The 17984-nt window shown below is 37.1% G+C and overlaps 1 protein-coding gene across 1 annotated transcript; it reads left to right on the top strand.

The window, feature by feature from the left end:
* Positions 1–3728: 3728 nt before the first annotated feature.
* LOC148589797 (uncharacterized) lies at positions 3729–5029 on the top strand. Its single transcript, XM_088515080.1, has 2 exons — positions 3729–4713; positions 4992–5029. The coding sequence occupies exons 1-2, from the start codon at positions 3729–3731 to the stop codon at positions 5027–5029; spliced, it is 1023 nt and encodes a 340-aa protein (XP_088371206.1).
* The last annotated feature ends 12955 nt before the right edge of the window (positions 5030–17984 follow it).

Below are 17984 nucleotides of genomic sequence, written 5' to 3' on the forward strand. Positions count from 1 at the left end.
TTCGGTACAGTGTGGGATCCGAAAGTACCTTACCATCAAAGGCAGATAAAATAACTGAAGTAGACATTAGAGTGCAAACAGGTTTTGCATCAGCCATTTTTGTTCTCCGTAAAATGTCTAGCATATAACGATGCTGAGAAAGATGAATACCATCATGTAGCCTTGCCACTTCTATGCCTAGAAAAAAATTTAACTCACCCAAATCTTTGACTGCAAACTCAGATGCCATACTATGAAGTAAATTATCAATTTCTGAAGTAACTGAGCTAGTAATAATTATGTCGTCAACATGTATAAGAACATATATAGTACAAGCAGCAGATTTATATATGAACAAGGAGGTGTCTGATTTTGAAGCTCTAAATCCAAACTCTAGTAATTTATTGTTTAGTCTAGAGAACCAGGCCCTTGGTGCCTGTTTGAGACCATAGAGGGCTTTCTTAAGACGACAAACATGGTTGGGAAACTGAGGGTGAGCATAACCAGGGGGTTGTGACATGTAAACTTCCTCAGATAAATTACCATGTAGAAAGGCATTTGAATATCAATTTGCCTAAGTGACCAACCAGATGAAATTGCAATAGACAATACCAAACATACTGTTGTTGGTTTAATTACCGGGCTGTAGGTCTCTGAGTAGTCGATTCCAGCTTGTTGGTGGAATCCCTTCGCCACTAATCGGGCCTTGTAGCGATCAACTGAACCATCTGCCTTCCTTTTTAGGCGAAATACCCATTTGCATCCAACTAAATTCTTGGCTGTGGAAACAGGAACTAAACACCAAGTATTATTTTGTAAGAGTGCATCAAACTCAGAATTCATAGCTGTTCTCCAATGAGGGTCCATAGATGCCTGAGTGTAGCATGTGGGTTCTGTAATATTGAGAGCACTGTCAGCCATGAGAGCATGTGGAGAGGGGTATTTTGTGGATCCATTAGGAAAAGGCATTGGTTTGGTGATATTATTTTTTGCTCGTGTGAGCATGGGGTGAGTATTGATGGGCATGGGTGATTCAGATGAAGGAGAAGAAATCTGGAAATTTTCAGATTGAGATTGTGGGTGAGCTTCGGCTATTGGAGAAGACAATGGGGATGTGTGTATAGGGGGCACGGGTACTTGGGGCGTGGGATTTCTGACGGGCTGGACAATATGACTAGAGGAGGCTTGATTGTTAGCTTGTGTAGGTGGTAGCATGTGAGAGTGTGGCGTGAGATATGAGGATTAATGGGTAGGAGATAAAGTAATGGGTGACATGGGTGTGTTTGAGTATAAGGGTACAACTTGTGTTTCACTTAATGGTGAGTTTTGGATTCTAGCTAAGGGTGCATTGTCAAGTGAATTTTGGATTCTAGTTGGAGAGATGTGTGCATGAGAGAGTGTGTTATGCGTAGGAAATGGGGATAAGGTTTGTGGGATAATAGGATGAGGTGTTGGGTAGGTATTGGTATTATCCGGAGGATTTTGTGTTTCATTGGGTAAAGGAGTTTGTAGGGGAAATATGGTTTTTTCGAAAACAACATCTCTTGAGATGTAAAGATGACCATTTTTGAGATTGAGACATTGATAACCCTTATGACGTATACTATAACCCAAAAAAATACACTGCACAGATCGAGGTTGCAGTTTGTGAGAATTATATGGACGAAGATTTGGCCAACGAGCACACCCAAAAATACGTAAAAGTGTGTAATCCGGAGAATCTTTGAATAAAATTTCATAAGGAGATGAATTTTTCAAAAGAGGTGTGGGCATGCGATTTATGAGATAACATGCAGTTTGAAAAGCTTGTTCCCAATATTCAAATGGAACATGAGCATGAGAGAGTAGCGCTAATCCAGTTTCAACTATGTGACGGTGTTTGCGCTCCACAGCACCATTTTGTTGGTGTGTGTGTGGACAAGAGAGACGATGAGATGGACGACTAGGAGAGACCTTGACTGGGAGCTTATATAGCCCACGATCATTTAGGCCTTGAAGAAGAATTTTCCCGGACCCTTGTTCCCTTACAAAAAAATGCCAAGGATGAAACTCAATGAAAGTATTGGTTTCAAGAGTGAATTTATGGACAGATAGTAAATTTTTTGTGATGGATGGAACATGTAAAACATTTTGCAACAAAAAGGATGCATTAGGAGAGGATAGAAGGGTGTCACCCATGTTTTGAATGGTTAAACCTGTACCATTACCCATATGGACTAGGTCAGATCTGGTGTAGTTGATGGATCGGTGGTTGAGATTATTGAAATCGGATGTGAAGTGATGGGTGGCGCCGGAATCGGGGTACCAATTTTGGTCTAGGCTGCCTGATGGAGCGGAGAAGTTGGCTTGCATGATGGGATGAGGCTCTCGGGTGGTGATATGCTCTTCATAGCGTTGGTAGCAATCAATTGCAACATGACCCAAACGATTACGAATCTGGCAAAGAGGACATGTGGATGAAGAGCCACGATTGTAGGAGGCACGACCATTTGCAAAGGAGCCACAATAGCATCCACGGTGGAGGGAGGAGCCACGGCCGGAGTTGTTGAAGTAGCCTCCACGGTTGCCACGACCACCACGGTGAGGTGGGTTTCGGGAGGCAAAATGGGTATTTGGCTTAACTCAACCCAAAAACTAGCTCAAGAGTTGAGGTTTCCCCTCACCCTTATAAATAACCAATCTCCTTAATACGCAGGCAATGTGGGACTTTCAACACGCCCCCTCACGTGTGGCGGGAAGACATCCAAGCCAACACGTGCGATAATGGGTGACGGTGGGCCACAGCCAATTGGGTTAGGCTCTGATACCATGTAAAGTCAGAGAATTTGATATTTTCCACCTTGCTATAATCTAGCATAGGCTGATGATATATATAATATGAACAGTTACAATTCAAATTCAAATATACAAATTCTTTTGAGATAATGTAATCTATCTATACAATTTCAAATATGTAATTATCCTAATCTAAAGTGTTTCAATTGCAGCTTGTTATCTGAGTCTGTTGAGATAAGACTGGAGATTATCTTGTGAGAGTCTTTATCTTTTACAATTAGCAACATCCTTTCCTCTCTCTCTCTCTCTCTCTCTATATATATATATATATATATATATATATATATATATATATATATGTGTTAGAATATTATGAATCTTTGCTTGGTCCCTACTCTTGCCTTGGTTGCCAAGTTACTTGGTCCCTACTCTTGGCTTGGTTGCCAAGTTAATTTCCTTATAGAGATTGTTTTCTTGCAAGTTAATTTATTCTGTAATTATTGTATTATTTTGTAATTATTGTATTTCCTTTCTTTTAGGGCCTCATTCAACTATAAATAGGCCATTCCATTGTACAATTGAAAATACATCAGAAATACAAATTTCTTCTTCACAATTATCTTTCTGTTATCTTTTTTTTTACATGGTATCAGAGCCACCGTTTTCTTGGTGCCTCTTTTAAGCCTCCGTTCTCCGTCCGTACAATTTTCTTGTTTTTCCGTTTGAGCGTTCTTTTTGGTGGTTCTTTCTATTTTAACAATACACCAAACGCTTGTTGCGGTTATTTTTTTGTATGTGACGGAAGTTGTAGAGGTCTTGTTGTTCAAAATCGGAATATTTGTGCACCATAGCTGCTGTGCACGCGCCACACCAGATCGCTCCCTGAGGCTGCACCTGCACCTTCGCCACACCGGATTACTACCCACAAGTTTATTTATTTATTTATTTATTTTTTCCGACCAAAAAAAAAAAAAATGTCTACCAATCTTGATAATATTGTCCGTCCCATTGATAATATTTTAGATGGTTCCAATTATATGTTGTGGGCTCAAAATATGGAAGTCTTTTTGAGAGGGAGGAGATTATGGCGTTATAGTTGTGGAGAAACTGTTGCACCCACACAAAAAGAAGGTGAGTCAGCCGACAAATTTGCCAGTCGATTTGAAGATTGGGATAGTGCAAATTATCGTATTATTTCTTGGTTTATCAATACTTCAGTTCCTTCCATCCATAGTTTACTCCCCAAGCTTGGGAATGCAAAGGCTGCTTGGGAGTTTTTAGCAAAACGATACAATTGTACTTATGATGCCTCACTTGAGTTTCAAATTGAAACTAAACTTTATCAGACACGTCAGGAGCCAGGTCAGTCTATTGCTGATTTTTATTCTCAAACAAATAGTCTTTGGGAGCAATTATCCGCTGCAGATCCTCAATTAAAGCATCCTGAAGATGTAGAAATATTTACAAAGTATCGGGATGGTCGAAAGTTTATGCATTTTATGATGGCTCTTCGTGCGGATTTTGAACCCACTCGGGCTTCTCTCTTACACCGCAATCCTCTTCTCACATTGGAGGCTGCTGTAGCAGAACTTATTTCTGAAGAGACTCGACGGTCCACTATGCACTTGCAATCTCCAGATATGGCTGTCGCTGCTACACCTCAGAGTGTTCCTAAATTTCCTCCTAGACGATCCACACCACCGTCTTCCTCCATGAAGTTCATTTGCAACTATTGCAAACAGCATGGTCACTCTATTGCTAATTGCTATAAGCTCCAAAACAGACATCAGTCACGAGCTCCTTTCCAACAAACAGCCGCAGTTGTTTCATCTGGTTCCTCTGCACCTGCATCTTACACTGAGAACCAATCTCAATCCTCTGCTCTCACTGCATCTGACATTGAGGCACTAATCCATCAGGTTCTGTCTCGTTCCTCTACTGCCTTGTCCGTCACATCAGGTAAAAATTCATGGTTCATCGACTCTGCTTGTTGTAATCATATGACCCATGACCCCACCTTATTTTCCCAAAAGTCTGCCCTTTCTCCCAACCCTGTCATTTATACTGCTGATGGTTCTAGGTTACCTGTTAGTCACAGTGGGTCTATTTCTTCACCTAATTTGTCTATTGATAACACATATCTTGTTCCCCAATTGTCATTAAATCTTCTTTCAGTTGGCCAACTTTGTGAACTAGGTTTGGAGTTGACATTTTCTAACAGGGGTGTTGATGTGTAGGATCCACAGACGGGTCAACTAATTGGGACCGGCCGTAAGATTGGACGTCTTTTTGAGCTTTCATTCTTGCACACTCCTACTCACTTAGCTGCTGCTGTCAAAACACTCACTGCTTCTTCCAACTTATGGCATTCACATTTGGGTCATGCCTCTCTACCACGTGTCCAACTTCTTGCATCTCAAAGTCATATAGGATCAGTAGATGTAAAATTTTTTGATTGTGTTTCTTGTCATCTTGGCAAACAAACACATTTATCTTTTAATAAAAGTGAGTCTTCATCTTCTGCACCATTTGATTTAGTTCATTCTGATATTTGGGGCCCTGCCCCTGTTCCCACTGAAGGGGGATCTCGCTATTTTGTTATTTTTCTTGATGATTATTCTTATTATATTTGGATATATTTATTACAGCATCGCTTTGAACTCACTCAAGTTTATCAAAATTTTCATCAAATGATACAAACCCAATTTTCTCGTACCATCAAAATTTTTCGTTCAGATAATGCTATGGAATATAATGAGAAATCTTTTCAAAAATTTTTAAAACAAAATGGGACCCTCTCTCATCGTTCTTGTCCTTACACTTCTCAGCAAAATGGGCGTGCAGAACGCAAACATCGTCACATCTTAGACACTGTAAGAGTTCTTCTCATCTCTGCCTCACTTCCTGAACGCTTTTGGGGTGAGGCTGCTCTCACTTCTATTTACACGATTAATCGTGTGCCTTCTCCGACTATTCACAACCAAACTCCTTATGAGCGCTTGTATGGTAGCACACCTAACTATTCTTTCCTTCGCGTCTTTGGTTGTATCTGTTTTGTCACTCTTCCTCCACATTAGCGTACTAAACTTGAACCCCGTTCTCGCTTGTGTTGCTTCCTTGGTTATGGCATCACTCAAAAAGGTTATTGCTGCTATGACCCCATTGCCCGACGACTTAGTATCTCTCGCCATGTGGAGTTCTGGGAACATAAAATGTTCACCAGTCAAATGCCTTTTCCGCATTCTTCCTCCGCATATTCTCCTGTCTTCACTGACCCCTCTATTGTCTTATTTCCTGGATCATCTGCAGATAACTCAAGCTCATTGGACGAACCTTCTACGGCTGCTTCTAATTTGCCTGATTCGACTACGGATCCTTCTGCTACATCACACACTCCCGAGCCTTCTCCTGAACTTCGTCGCTCCGATAGGGTAAGAGCTCCACCTGCCTATCTCCATGATTATCATTGTTTTTCTGTTCTTGCTACTCTTCACGAACCTCACTCTTATCGTGAGGCTAGTGCTGATCCTCTTTGGCAGAAAGCTATGTCTGATGAACTAGATGCCCTTTCTAAAACCCATACATGGGACTTGGTGAATTTGCCTCCTGGGAAGTTTGCAGTGGGATGAAAGTGGATTTATAAAATTAAAACTCGTGTAGATGGATCTGTGGAACGCTATAAGGCTCGTCTTGTTGCGAAAGGATTTGCTCAGGAGTATGGTATTGACTATGAGGAGACTTTTGCTCCTGTTGCTAGACTGACCTCTGTTAGATCCTTACTTGCAGTTGCTGCTGTTCGGCATTGGCAGTTATTTCAGATGGATGTTAAAAATGCATTCCTCAACGGTGATCTTACAGAAGAAGTCTATATGCACCCTCCACCTGGCTATCACCATCCGCCACACAAAGTTTGCAAACTCCGTCGGGCACTTTATGGTCTCAAGCAGGCTCCTCGTGCTTGGTTTGCCAAGTTCAGTTCTGTGGTTGCTCAACAAGGCTTTGTTTCTAGTTCTTATGACTCAGCTCTCTTTCTTCGGACTACTGATAATGGTATTATCCTTATCCTTCTTTATGTAGATGATATGATTATTACTGGTGATGACATTTCAGGCATCCGTGCTCTTCAATCCTTCCTTAGCCAAAATTTTGAAATGAAGGACTTGGGAACACTCAGCTACTTCCTTGGTCTTGAGGTTACCTCGAGTAATGATGGTTATTATCTCTCTCAAGCCAAATATGCATCTGATCTACTTTCCCGAGCAGGTCTGACAGACAGTAAAACAACGAGCAGCCCCCTTGAGACCAATGTCAAACTTCTAGCCACGGATGGTGAGCCTTTATCCGATGTTACTCTCTACAGGCAGCTAGTAGGTAGTCTTATTTATCTTACTGTTACACGACCTGATATTGCCTATGCTGTTCATTTGGTGAGTCAATTTATGAGTGCACCTCGATCTACTCATTATGCTGCTGTTCTCCGCATTTTGAGCTATGTCAAGGGCACTATGTTTCATGGTATTCATTTCTCTTCTCATTCATCTCTTGAGCTCCGAGCCTACTCTGATGCTGATTGGGCTGGTGATCCTACTGATCGTCGCTCTACCACTGGATATTGTTTCCTACTTAGAACTTTTCTAATTTCGTGGCGCAGTAAGAAACAATCTGTTGTTGCTCGATCTAGTACTGAAGTTGAGTATCGTGCTCTTGCTGACACTACATCTGAACTTCTCTGGTTACGATGGCTTTTGTCTGACATGGGTGTTTCTCAGTCCACTAGTTCCCCTATTTATTGTGACAATCGGAGTGCTATACAGATTGCTCATAATGATGTTTTCCATGAGCACACAAAACATATCGAGATTGATTGTCATTTCATTCGCCATCATCTTCAGCAAGGTATTTTGCATCTTCATTCCGTCACCTCTGCAGATCAATTGGCTGACATCTTTACTAAATCTCATCCACCTGGACGACTCACTGATCTTATCTCCAAACTCAAGTTGGCTTCGCCCCCTAGAGTTTGAGGGGGGATGTTAAAATATTATGAATCTTTGCTTGGTCCCTACTCTTGCCTTGGTTGCCAAGTTAATTTCTTTATAGAGATTGTTTTCTTGCAAGTTAATTTATTCTGTAATTATTGTATTATTTTGTAATTATTGTATTTCTTTTCTTTTAGGGCCTCATTCAACTATAAATAGGTCATTCCATTGTACAGTTGAAAATACATCAGAAATACAAATTTCTTCTCCACAATTATCTTTCTGTTATCTTTTTTTTTTACAATATATATATATTCAACCACCATATCTCCTTAAAAAAAAAAAACACCCTACATCTTCTCAATATTTCGGTCACCATAACTCAGAAAAACACCCAACATCGCCCTACTTGGCCACCAAAAATCAAGAACCTAACAACATGTTCTCCTTACTCTATCTCATACTTTCTTCTCTTCCATGATTCCATCTCATGCTCTCTCTAAATTTCTTCTCTGATTCTCCCTCATGTTCTTTCTATTAATTTGTATAACGATTCTCAACCCAAATAACAATATTCACAATCACGTTCAACAATTCCAACTAAAACCCCATACAACAGTAACTTAAAATAATCAATTTTTATCAAACCAACATATAGAATACAACAATAACTAATCCGATTTCAGTCAAATACAAAAAATCAAGCTTCAAATGATCGAGTGCCCTTCTCAAAATATGAACAAATAAATCAATAAATAAAGAAAACTCACCTTTTAGATTCTTCTTTCTCACCCTTTCTCTCTACTGTTCCCTTTCTTCTCTGCCACCTGACCTCTCTCAAACCGACGCACCTTCTCTACGCCTGTCTTCCTCTCTCTAGAGGCTGAACCCCACTCCCCCTCTAGTTCTCTTCTTCTTTCTTTTCTTTTTGTTAGGTTTTTGAATTGACTAATTTGGTGATAATAAAGGGTTAAATGCATTTTAGGTACTTGGGTTAATTTTAATGCCTTTATTTGTTTATTTATTTTCAGCTATGTTTTGTTTTGTACCATATATATGGTATCTTTGTTATTGACAAATACAAAGTTGGTACCTCTAGCTACATTCTGTCAAGGAAACTAACGGATTTTCACATCAAACCAATCACAATATGCCACGTGTCACGTCACCGAATAAAAAATTAAACATGAATAAAAAAATAAAAAAAGAGAAAGAATTAAAAAATATATAACTTGAAAAAAAAATAAATAAATAAAAATTGAGGGGTGGCTCGAGCCACCCCTAGCTGGTTTGGCGTGGCCGAGCAACCCCAACTTGGCTTGGGGTGGTTTCAGCCACCTGAAGGGTAACCCTCAAAATTTTTTTTTAGGGTTTAGGCCTTTCAAGGGTAGGGGAGAAGCCTAAACCCTAAAAATTATTTTTTGAGGGTTATCCTTAATTGGGGTGGCCAAAACCACCCCAATCCAAACGGGGGTGGCTCGACCACCCACAAGGTTGTTGTGGATAGTTTCAGCCACCTTCATTTTGAAAGTTGGGGGTGGTTCAGCCACCCCCAAACTTCTAGCCACCCCTTTTTTTCATTTTTTAAAAAAAAATTATTTCTATCTTTAATTCATTTTAAAAGTTTTGAATTTTCTTTATTGGGGCATATGACACATGGCACGTTGTGATAGGTTTTAGGAGGAAATCCGTTAGTTCTATTAATAGAAGATGGATGGAGGTACTAACTCTGCATTCAGAGATAACAAATGTACCATCCATTATACAAAACAAAACCTTGGTGAGAAAAAATAAAGGCGTTAAAATTCAGGTACCAAAAAGACATTTAACCCTAGAATAAATTAGGTTGTAGTTTTAGAAGTCTTTGGAGCTCAAAATGTAGAAACAACAAGAACTCAATATTTGGATCAATCAAACTCAATTTGAATTGATCAAACCAAATTTGGATGAATCGAACTCAAATTGGATCAATCAAATTTATGAGACACAAAATGGTTTGCCTGATAGAGTTCTTGATGTTAATGTTTTCTGTCTCCTCAATCGTATAGCAGAGTACTCTTATTTATAATGAACTCCAAGTTTATCTCATGTTACAATATGTGTTTATCAACAACCAAACAGAAACCTATTTGTACTCAAATATCTAAGACTTTGATGTTTGATGAAGTTCTCTTCTTGGTGTTTATCTTTTGCTTGGAGTGTATCTGCTTCTGGTGCTTCATCTTCATCTAATCTAATATGCCCCCTCAAACACGACGTAGGCATCCACACGTTGAGGTTGAATGTGAGCATAGCAAACCATTTTGATATTGGAGGTTTGGTAAGAATGTCAACAATTTGGTCTTTCCCAGAGATGAACCAAACTTCTAGTTGCTTGGCTAAGACTCAATCCCAAACAAAATGATAATCAATTGCAATGTGCTTTGTACGTGCATGATAGAGTGGATTTGTAGTGAGATATGTAGCTCCAATGTTGTCACAATATATGATAGGTGAATGTGACATGGAAATTCCAAGTTCTTTAAGGAGAGATTGGATCCATGTTACTTCTACAGAGGCATTTGCAATGGCCTTGTATTCTGCTTATGTGCTTGAGTGGGACATGATTGGCTACTTCTTGGAACTCCATGATAGTAGATTCCGGCCGAAGAAGACACAATACCCTGATGTGGATCTGCGGTCTTCCGGGCAACCAGCCTAGTTGGAGTCGGAGTATGCAATTATCTCATTGAAAGAGCGCTTGTGGCACTACAACAAATCTACTAAACAGGGGCGACTTATTAGAGGCGATTGTGAAGTCGACGCTAATACTTACCTATTAGCGTCGACTTTTGAAAGTCGCCTCTAATAGGTGCGTATCAAGGTGGATGCTAATAGTTGACCCAAAAGATAAATATTAGTGTCCACTTTATAGTAGACGCTAATATACTAGCGGGAATTATATTGGAGGCGAGAAAACTATTAGGGGCAACAAAATAACTATTAGTGTCGACATATGTCGACGCTGATAGTTTAGTATCAGCGTCCACAAAAGCTGTATGCTAATAGTCCTATATAACAATAAATAAATAAATAAAAATTAACAGTCCTCAATAGCGTTTGCTTTGAAAGTAAACCCTGATGGTGGAGCATTAGCATCCAATGAAGTGGACGCTAAATCTCTTGTACAATAATAAAAAAATAAAAAACAAATTAAATAAAAGCTCAATAGTGTCTACTCAAAGTGGACGCTAATAATATATCATTAGCGTCCACTTCGAAAGTGGATGCTGATAATTGAGCATTAGTGTCCAGTAGAGTGGACGCTAAAGAGCTTGTACAAAATTTAAAAAAAAAATTAAACTTAAAGCTCAATAGCGTCCACCCAAAGTGGACGTTGATAATATATCATTAGCGTCCATTTCAAAAGTGGACGCTGATAATTGAGCTTTAGCGTCCACTCTAAAGAGCTTGTACAAAAATTAAAATAAAAAATAAAAAAGCAAATAAAACTAGAAGATTATAGGTTCAATTGAACATCTAAAAATGATAAAATGTCTTTTATACCCTCAAAACTTTTATAAAATTATAAATTTTCTCTTAATTTGAAATTAAAACTTTTATAAAATTAAAATTAATTTTTCATTTTAAAAAATGAAAAATTAAACTCTAAGCATTCAATTCAACTTTAATAAAAAATGAAAAATTAGTTCGATCGAACATTCAATTCAACTATAAGCATTTTATATTATATTAGTTATATTGATCGTGATACAATTAATAGAATTTGACATGATTGAAAGTTCAATCGAACATCTGATAAGATCAATTTTGATCGATACTAGTACATTAGTCCGATCGATCGTAATGCGATCAAATGATCTATTAAACTCTTTGGATTTTGTATTATCTTTATATATTAGTTAGATCAATAGTGACAAGTTCAAGAAAATTTCACCCATCGAACATCGAATTTGATGCAATATCCCCCTCCATTCGGGTTTGGCGTTAAAATGTTAAATTACTATATAGCTTAAAAATTTAAGCTAATAATTAATTATAAGATAAATATCACATTAATGATCGTTTATACTAAAAATTTATTAACTTTAAATTTGTAGTTAATATTTTAATAATAAAAACATATCTAATATTTCACTCATCGAACATATAATTTGATGCAATATCTCATTCCATTAGGATTTTGGCGTTAAAGTGTTATTTCCCAAAAATTTGCATCCGATAATATGTCATTATTTATTTTATATAAATTATCAGATATTCGATCGATCGTTATAGAATCAAATGATCGATCAAATTTCAAACAAATTAAAAGTTCGATTGATCCTAGTGAATTAGTATGATTGATCGTGATAGGATCAATTATCGATCAAACTTGACACAATTGAAATTGAAGGTTTGATCGAATATCCAATTGATCCTAGTGAATTAGTTCGATTGATTGAAGTGGATTAGTCTAATCGATAGTGATATATACAATCAAATGATTAAGCAAACTTTATACGATTGTAGGTTCGACCAATCGTCCATCGATCATAGTGCATTAGTCTGATAGATCGTGCTAGGATCAAATAATCAATTGAACTTGACACATTGAAAGTTCAATCGAATGTGCGATCAATCGCAGTGCATTAGTCGAATCAATTGTATCTAGTCTAATCGATCCTAGTGAATTGGTTCGATTGATTGTGATATGATCAAATGATCAATCAAACTTGAAAAAATTGATGGTTCGATCGAACATCTAATCAATCCTAATGAATTAGTTCGATTGATCGTGATAGGATCAAATGTTCGATCGAATATCCGATCGATCCTAGTAAATTAGTTCGATTTATATATCATTATTGAAATTTTCTATTTTTGATTCTTATTTAAATGTGAAGATAAGAGCAAATGTGAATATATATATATATATATATATATATATATATATAATTTCTTATATTTTTGTGTATATGAACATCTGATCGATCCTATTGAATTAGTTTGATTGATCGTTATTTTTATTTTAATTATTGATGAATTTTTTACTTTTATTTTAAAAATTTAAGCTATTAATAAATTATAAAAAAATATCTCGTGAATTATATTGTTCCTTGAAAATGACTTTTATACCCTCATAAATGTTATAAAATTTCAAATTTACCCTACATTTTAAATTAAAGTTATTTTTAAAAAGTTAAAGCTATTTGGTCTGAACAGCGAGAGTGCGAAAAATAAAGCGCCAACCAGTGGCGCGGTTTCTGAAATTTTCGGACAAAAATTCCATTTATTTCTCTTTCTCTACATTACACTCTGTTCCTTTGCGTTCTCTCTTGTGAAGGTTAATGGGGAAAAGCTCCGGCAAGAACAGTACTGCCACCAGTAATATCAACACCGGCAGCACTCTGGCAACCAAGCCCAAGCGCACACGCAAAAGCGTCCCCCGTGATTCTCCTCCGCGGCACAGTTCGATCTACCGTGGCGTCACGAGGTTGGATGCACAATCGACTGCGTAATGGAATTTTTATTTGTTTTTCTCTTTTCTTGTTTAATCGACGTCGCCGGATTGGATTGATACAGGCGTCGGTGGACGGGCCGCTATGAAGCTCACTTGTGGGATAGGAATTGCTGGAATGCGTCTCAGAACAAGAAAGGAAGACAATGTTCTTCTTCGTCTTCTCCTTTTTCCTTTTTTTTTTTTTTTTTTAATCTCTCTTCTTTATTATTATTTAGTTTTTCTTCTGATAATTAACAATTTATTTTTCTTTAGAATTTCTCTATCCATGGGTCCGCTGGTGCCGGTGGTGGTTTCCAACTTAAATGCAGTAATATCTAGGTGAGTTTGGTAATTTTCTTTTTTTGTTGGTAAGTTTGTCTGGCATCTTTAAAGCTTTTTTTTTTTTTTTTTTTTTTCAGAAAATGAAAAGATATTTCTTTGTTTATTTATTTTATATGTTTTGAAATAAGTTGAGTTATGGGAATTTGCAGGGGCGTATGATGACGAAGAAGCCGCAGCACATGCATATGACTTTGCAGCATTGAAGTACGTACTGGGGACATGAAACCATTCTCAATTTCCCGGTACATTTTTCTCAATTTCTCATACCATTTTTAATTTTATTTCATTTTTGTTGGAGTACTGCACCGCTATTCATGTTTTTTGTTGGTTATTTAGATTGTTTTTGCATTTTTTTTTTTTTAATTATATCTGATTTATTTTGGTTCTAAGTAGAGAATATTCTTGTGTGTTGGTCTTATTTTTGGTTTTTTCCTCTTCATTTGTTGCTTTACATTTTTCCCCATGTTATAAGTCCTTTTCCATAACTGATGGTGATAGATAGCTTTGTATACATGTAGTGATCTTTATTGGGTATTTTGTGGGAGATGTTTATTTTGGTCTTTTCTCTATTCTTTCTCATTTGTAGAGGGTTTTGGTTATTTAGTTGATTATATTAGAAGAAGAGTTAGCATGAAAATTACTTATTTCTGGCTTTTGTTTCATTTTACATTTTGGTTTATAATGAGTGGTATATCTGGTTCTGATGTTGCTCCTGGTATCTAAATGGCTTTCGACTCATGTTATCTTAACTTGTTTGTAGTTAGTGCCCAATCAGTTTAAGTACTAATATTTTGACTCATGTTATCCGTGGGATACCTGTTTGTAGTTCATTCCATAATATGCTTTGAGGTATCATAAAATAGTTTATTAAGAGTATGATTTGAGGTATCATAAACTAGGTTTATTTTGTGAAATAATATGCTTGGAGAAATTTTTAGTTTGGGTTGTGTATCTGCTATGGTTATCTTGCATTTGCTGAATTCTATGGAAGGTTAATTGTGAGGATGATGAATCTACTCATGGATATGTGGGAGGTCGTGTGTGTGTGTTAATTTAAATTGCTGGGTTTTGTTTGGCATATGGTTTGAGTTGTTCCTTTCTGTTTTCCTTGAGCAGATGCCTTCTTTGTTAGCGGTGAGCTTCTTTTGTATCCAAAAAAATCAAAAAGAAGTAAGAAAATGTCAATGTCTTGTCTTGTTCTGCAGAAGAAGTTTGTTGTTTATTTAAGTTCTTGACCTCTATATCCCTTTCTAGAACATTCTCATTCTGATTGATTTGATGGGGAAGGGCAATAATGCAGTCAACTAAAAAACCAATTTCTATTTTCATATTCTTGATTGCATTATGTACCTTGAGATTAAGATTACTTTAATACAAATATTCTTGATTGTATTTTTCTTATTGCTTGTCTTGCATAATACACACTTTGCGTAGTATTCTGTAAAATCCTTCTGATATCTCCATAACCAAAGTTAAAAGAGACATTGATAGAGTTGTAATTTGGATTACTAAGTTTTACTAAGCTTCTTATTCTTTTTATCTTTTTAGTTTTTCTTTCTCTTGATAAGAGTTTTGAGATTCAGCTTATACAAGATGCCATAAAGTCTTTTCGCCCATTGAGTTGACATGTTATTGATTTAGAATTTGATTTTCTGATCCTTGGTTGAAGCATGACTGCATGAGGCTATAAGCAACTAGAACTGGGGAGTTAGTAGTTATCCCTATACCTCATCTCATTTGATTTCTTGATTGTGGGTTTGAAGTAATTTAGTTTTTGTTTCACATGGGCATAGCTTGCATGTATACTACGAAGAGTGGTGCAAAGCGGATGCTGGTCATCCATTTTTTGGTAAGCAAAGATATAGCTCCAAAAAATATGGTTTTCTTCAGAAGAAAAGTTATTGTTCTTAGTTCATGGTATTGACTCTATTTAAATTTTCTCAAGAATATTTGTAATGTGATGATAATACTCTTGTTTCAATAAAATTGTTTGAGAAAAGAATGATGGGGAAAACGAATAGAAGAGAAAGTATATCAATGGGTAATTAATTTTTGCTTCTTTGACTTGTTAATACAGTTTCCCTATTGCAAGAAGTGTGTCTTATGCTAGGCATAAAGGCAATTTGTTGTGCAGAGTTTTATTGTTATGAATTTCTGCAGGTTGGATGTAGGAGAAGGCAAATACCTTGATCTCCAACACTGCCCAAGACCAAAGCTAGCTGCTACAACAAATCATCAAGTATTTTGATATTATTATTGAATTTAGAGTAATAGAGTATAGTGTTCACCTTTATATATGAGATGCCAATATGTATATATTTGTATATTTGTAAGAGTAATTGAGTATAGTGTTAACTTTTTATTAGGATCATTTATATATCTTTTGAATATGGAATCATATTTTAAAATTGCTTTTTTTAAAAAAATAAAAATAAAAATAATAATAAAACATTATTAGGGTCGAATCGACTCTAAGAATGTTTTTTTTTTTTTTTTAGAATGTCAGACTTTTAGCGTCCACTTAATGGTGCAACCATCAGCATCCACTTTTGTTTGGACGCTGATGGTTTTTTTTTTTTTTTGGGACCAATAGTGTCCACTTCAGTGGACGCTAATGGTGCAACCATCAGCGTCCATTTTTGTTTGGACGCTGATGGTTGTTTTATTTTTTATTTTTTGAGACCATCTGCATCCACTTTAGTAGACGCTAATAGTGCAACCATCAGCATCCACTTTCGTTTGGATGCTGATGGTTGTTTTATTTTTTTATTTTTGGAACTATTAGCGTCCACTCAAAGTGGACGCTGATAGTGGAGTACTAGTGTCGACTCTGCCTTCAGTTGACTCTAGCTTCAGCGACAAAAATACATGACTTCTAGCGTCGACAAAGTGGATGCTAAAAGTGATCATTAGCGTCCACTTATAAGTTGACGCTAATGATCACACAGTTGATCATTAGGGTCTAACGATTAGCATCCAAAAGTTAATGTTGTTGTCAATAGCGTCCACTTTTGGACTTTTAGCGTCCAAATAATGTCGCCCCTAAAGACCTAAATTCTTGTAGTGTGGATGCATAGAGTATGATCAATAGTGGCTTTCAAGTAGCGAAGTATTCGCTTTACAGTAGACCATTGGGTTTCTCGTGGATCTTGCATGAACTGAAATACCTTATTGACAGTAATGGCGATGTCTGGCCGTGTCAGTGATAAGTATTGGAGTGATCCTATGGTGCTGCGATATAGAGTGGGATCCAAAATTGAAGTACCATCCAACTTGCTCAATGAGATTGAAGCAGGCATCGGTGAGGATATGGGCTTGGCAAGTGTCATGTTAGTCTTTGATAGAATGTCACTAATATACCTCTGTTGTGAAAGGTGTAGCCCATTTGTGGTCCATGTAGCTTCAACGCCTAAGAAGAAATGTAGAGGACCAAGATCTTTGAGAGCAAATGAAGAGTGCAAATCTTGTATTGGTTGAGAGATAGCCCCTGAATGTGAACTCGTAATAATAATGTCATCGACATAGATTAAAGCAAATATTGTTATGCCATGAGCTTTGTATAAAAACAAAGAGGAGCCAGCTTTAGAGCTCTTGAAGTTTAGCTCTAGAAGCCGAGTACTTAACTTTGAGAACCAAGTTCGTAGGGCTTGTTTGAGGCCGTATAAAGCCTTGTGTAATTTGCACATTTCAGAGGGGTGGTTCGGATGCACAAAACCTGGGGGCTGGGACATATAAACATCCTCTTGGAGACAACCATGTAGGAAAGCATTACTAACATCAACTTGGTGGACAGCCCAACCTGCAGAGACAGCAATAGCAAGAACAATTCGAATAGTTATAGGTTTGATCACTGGGCTATAGGTTTCCTCAAAGTCGATTCCGGGTTGTTGATGGAACCCTTCTGCTACAAGACGAGCCTTGTACCTATCAATGCTTCCATCAGATTTTCTTTTGACTTGAAAAACCCATTTGGAGCTAACAACATTAATGGAGGGTGATGGTTTAACAAGATGCCAAGTTTCATTTTTGAGGAGAGCATCAAACTCCTCGTTCATAGCTTGCCTCCATTTTGCTGATTTGTTGGCAGCAGTGAAGTAGGTTGGTTCAATTTCTGCTGATTCCAGTGAAGCAGTGAGAGCACGTGGTGTTCAGACAAGGAAAAGTCCATCTAAAAAGATTGGAAATTTGGATCAATAAAAAATAATATGTTAAACGAATGAATGCATTCCCACAACAAATCCTATTAAGAAACAACATAAATTTTTATTCCACAACAATTGTTGATGATCGAAACATGCAACATATAATTAAAAGGAGGCAACCCTCCAAAACGGAGAATCATAAAGGTGTTCTTACAAGGACTTTATTTTTGCTTATAATGTATAGACGATACTAAACTCTAGAACACTTAATCATTTTATAAAAAA

The sequence above is a fragment of the Corylus avellana genome, chromosome 1, assembly GCF_965113065.1.
Source record: "Corylus avellana chromosome 1, dhCorAvel1.hap1.2, whole genome shotgun sequence".
NCBI classification, from domain to species: domain Eukaryota; kingdom Viridiplantae; phylum Streptophyta; class Magnoliopsida; order Fagales; family Betulaceae; genus Corylus; species Corylus avellana.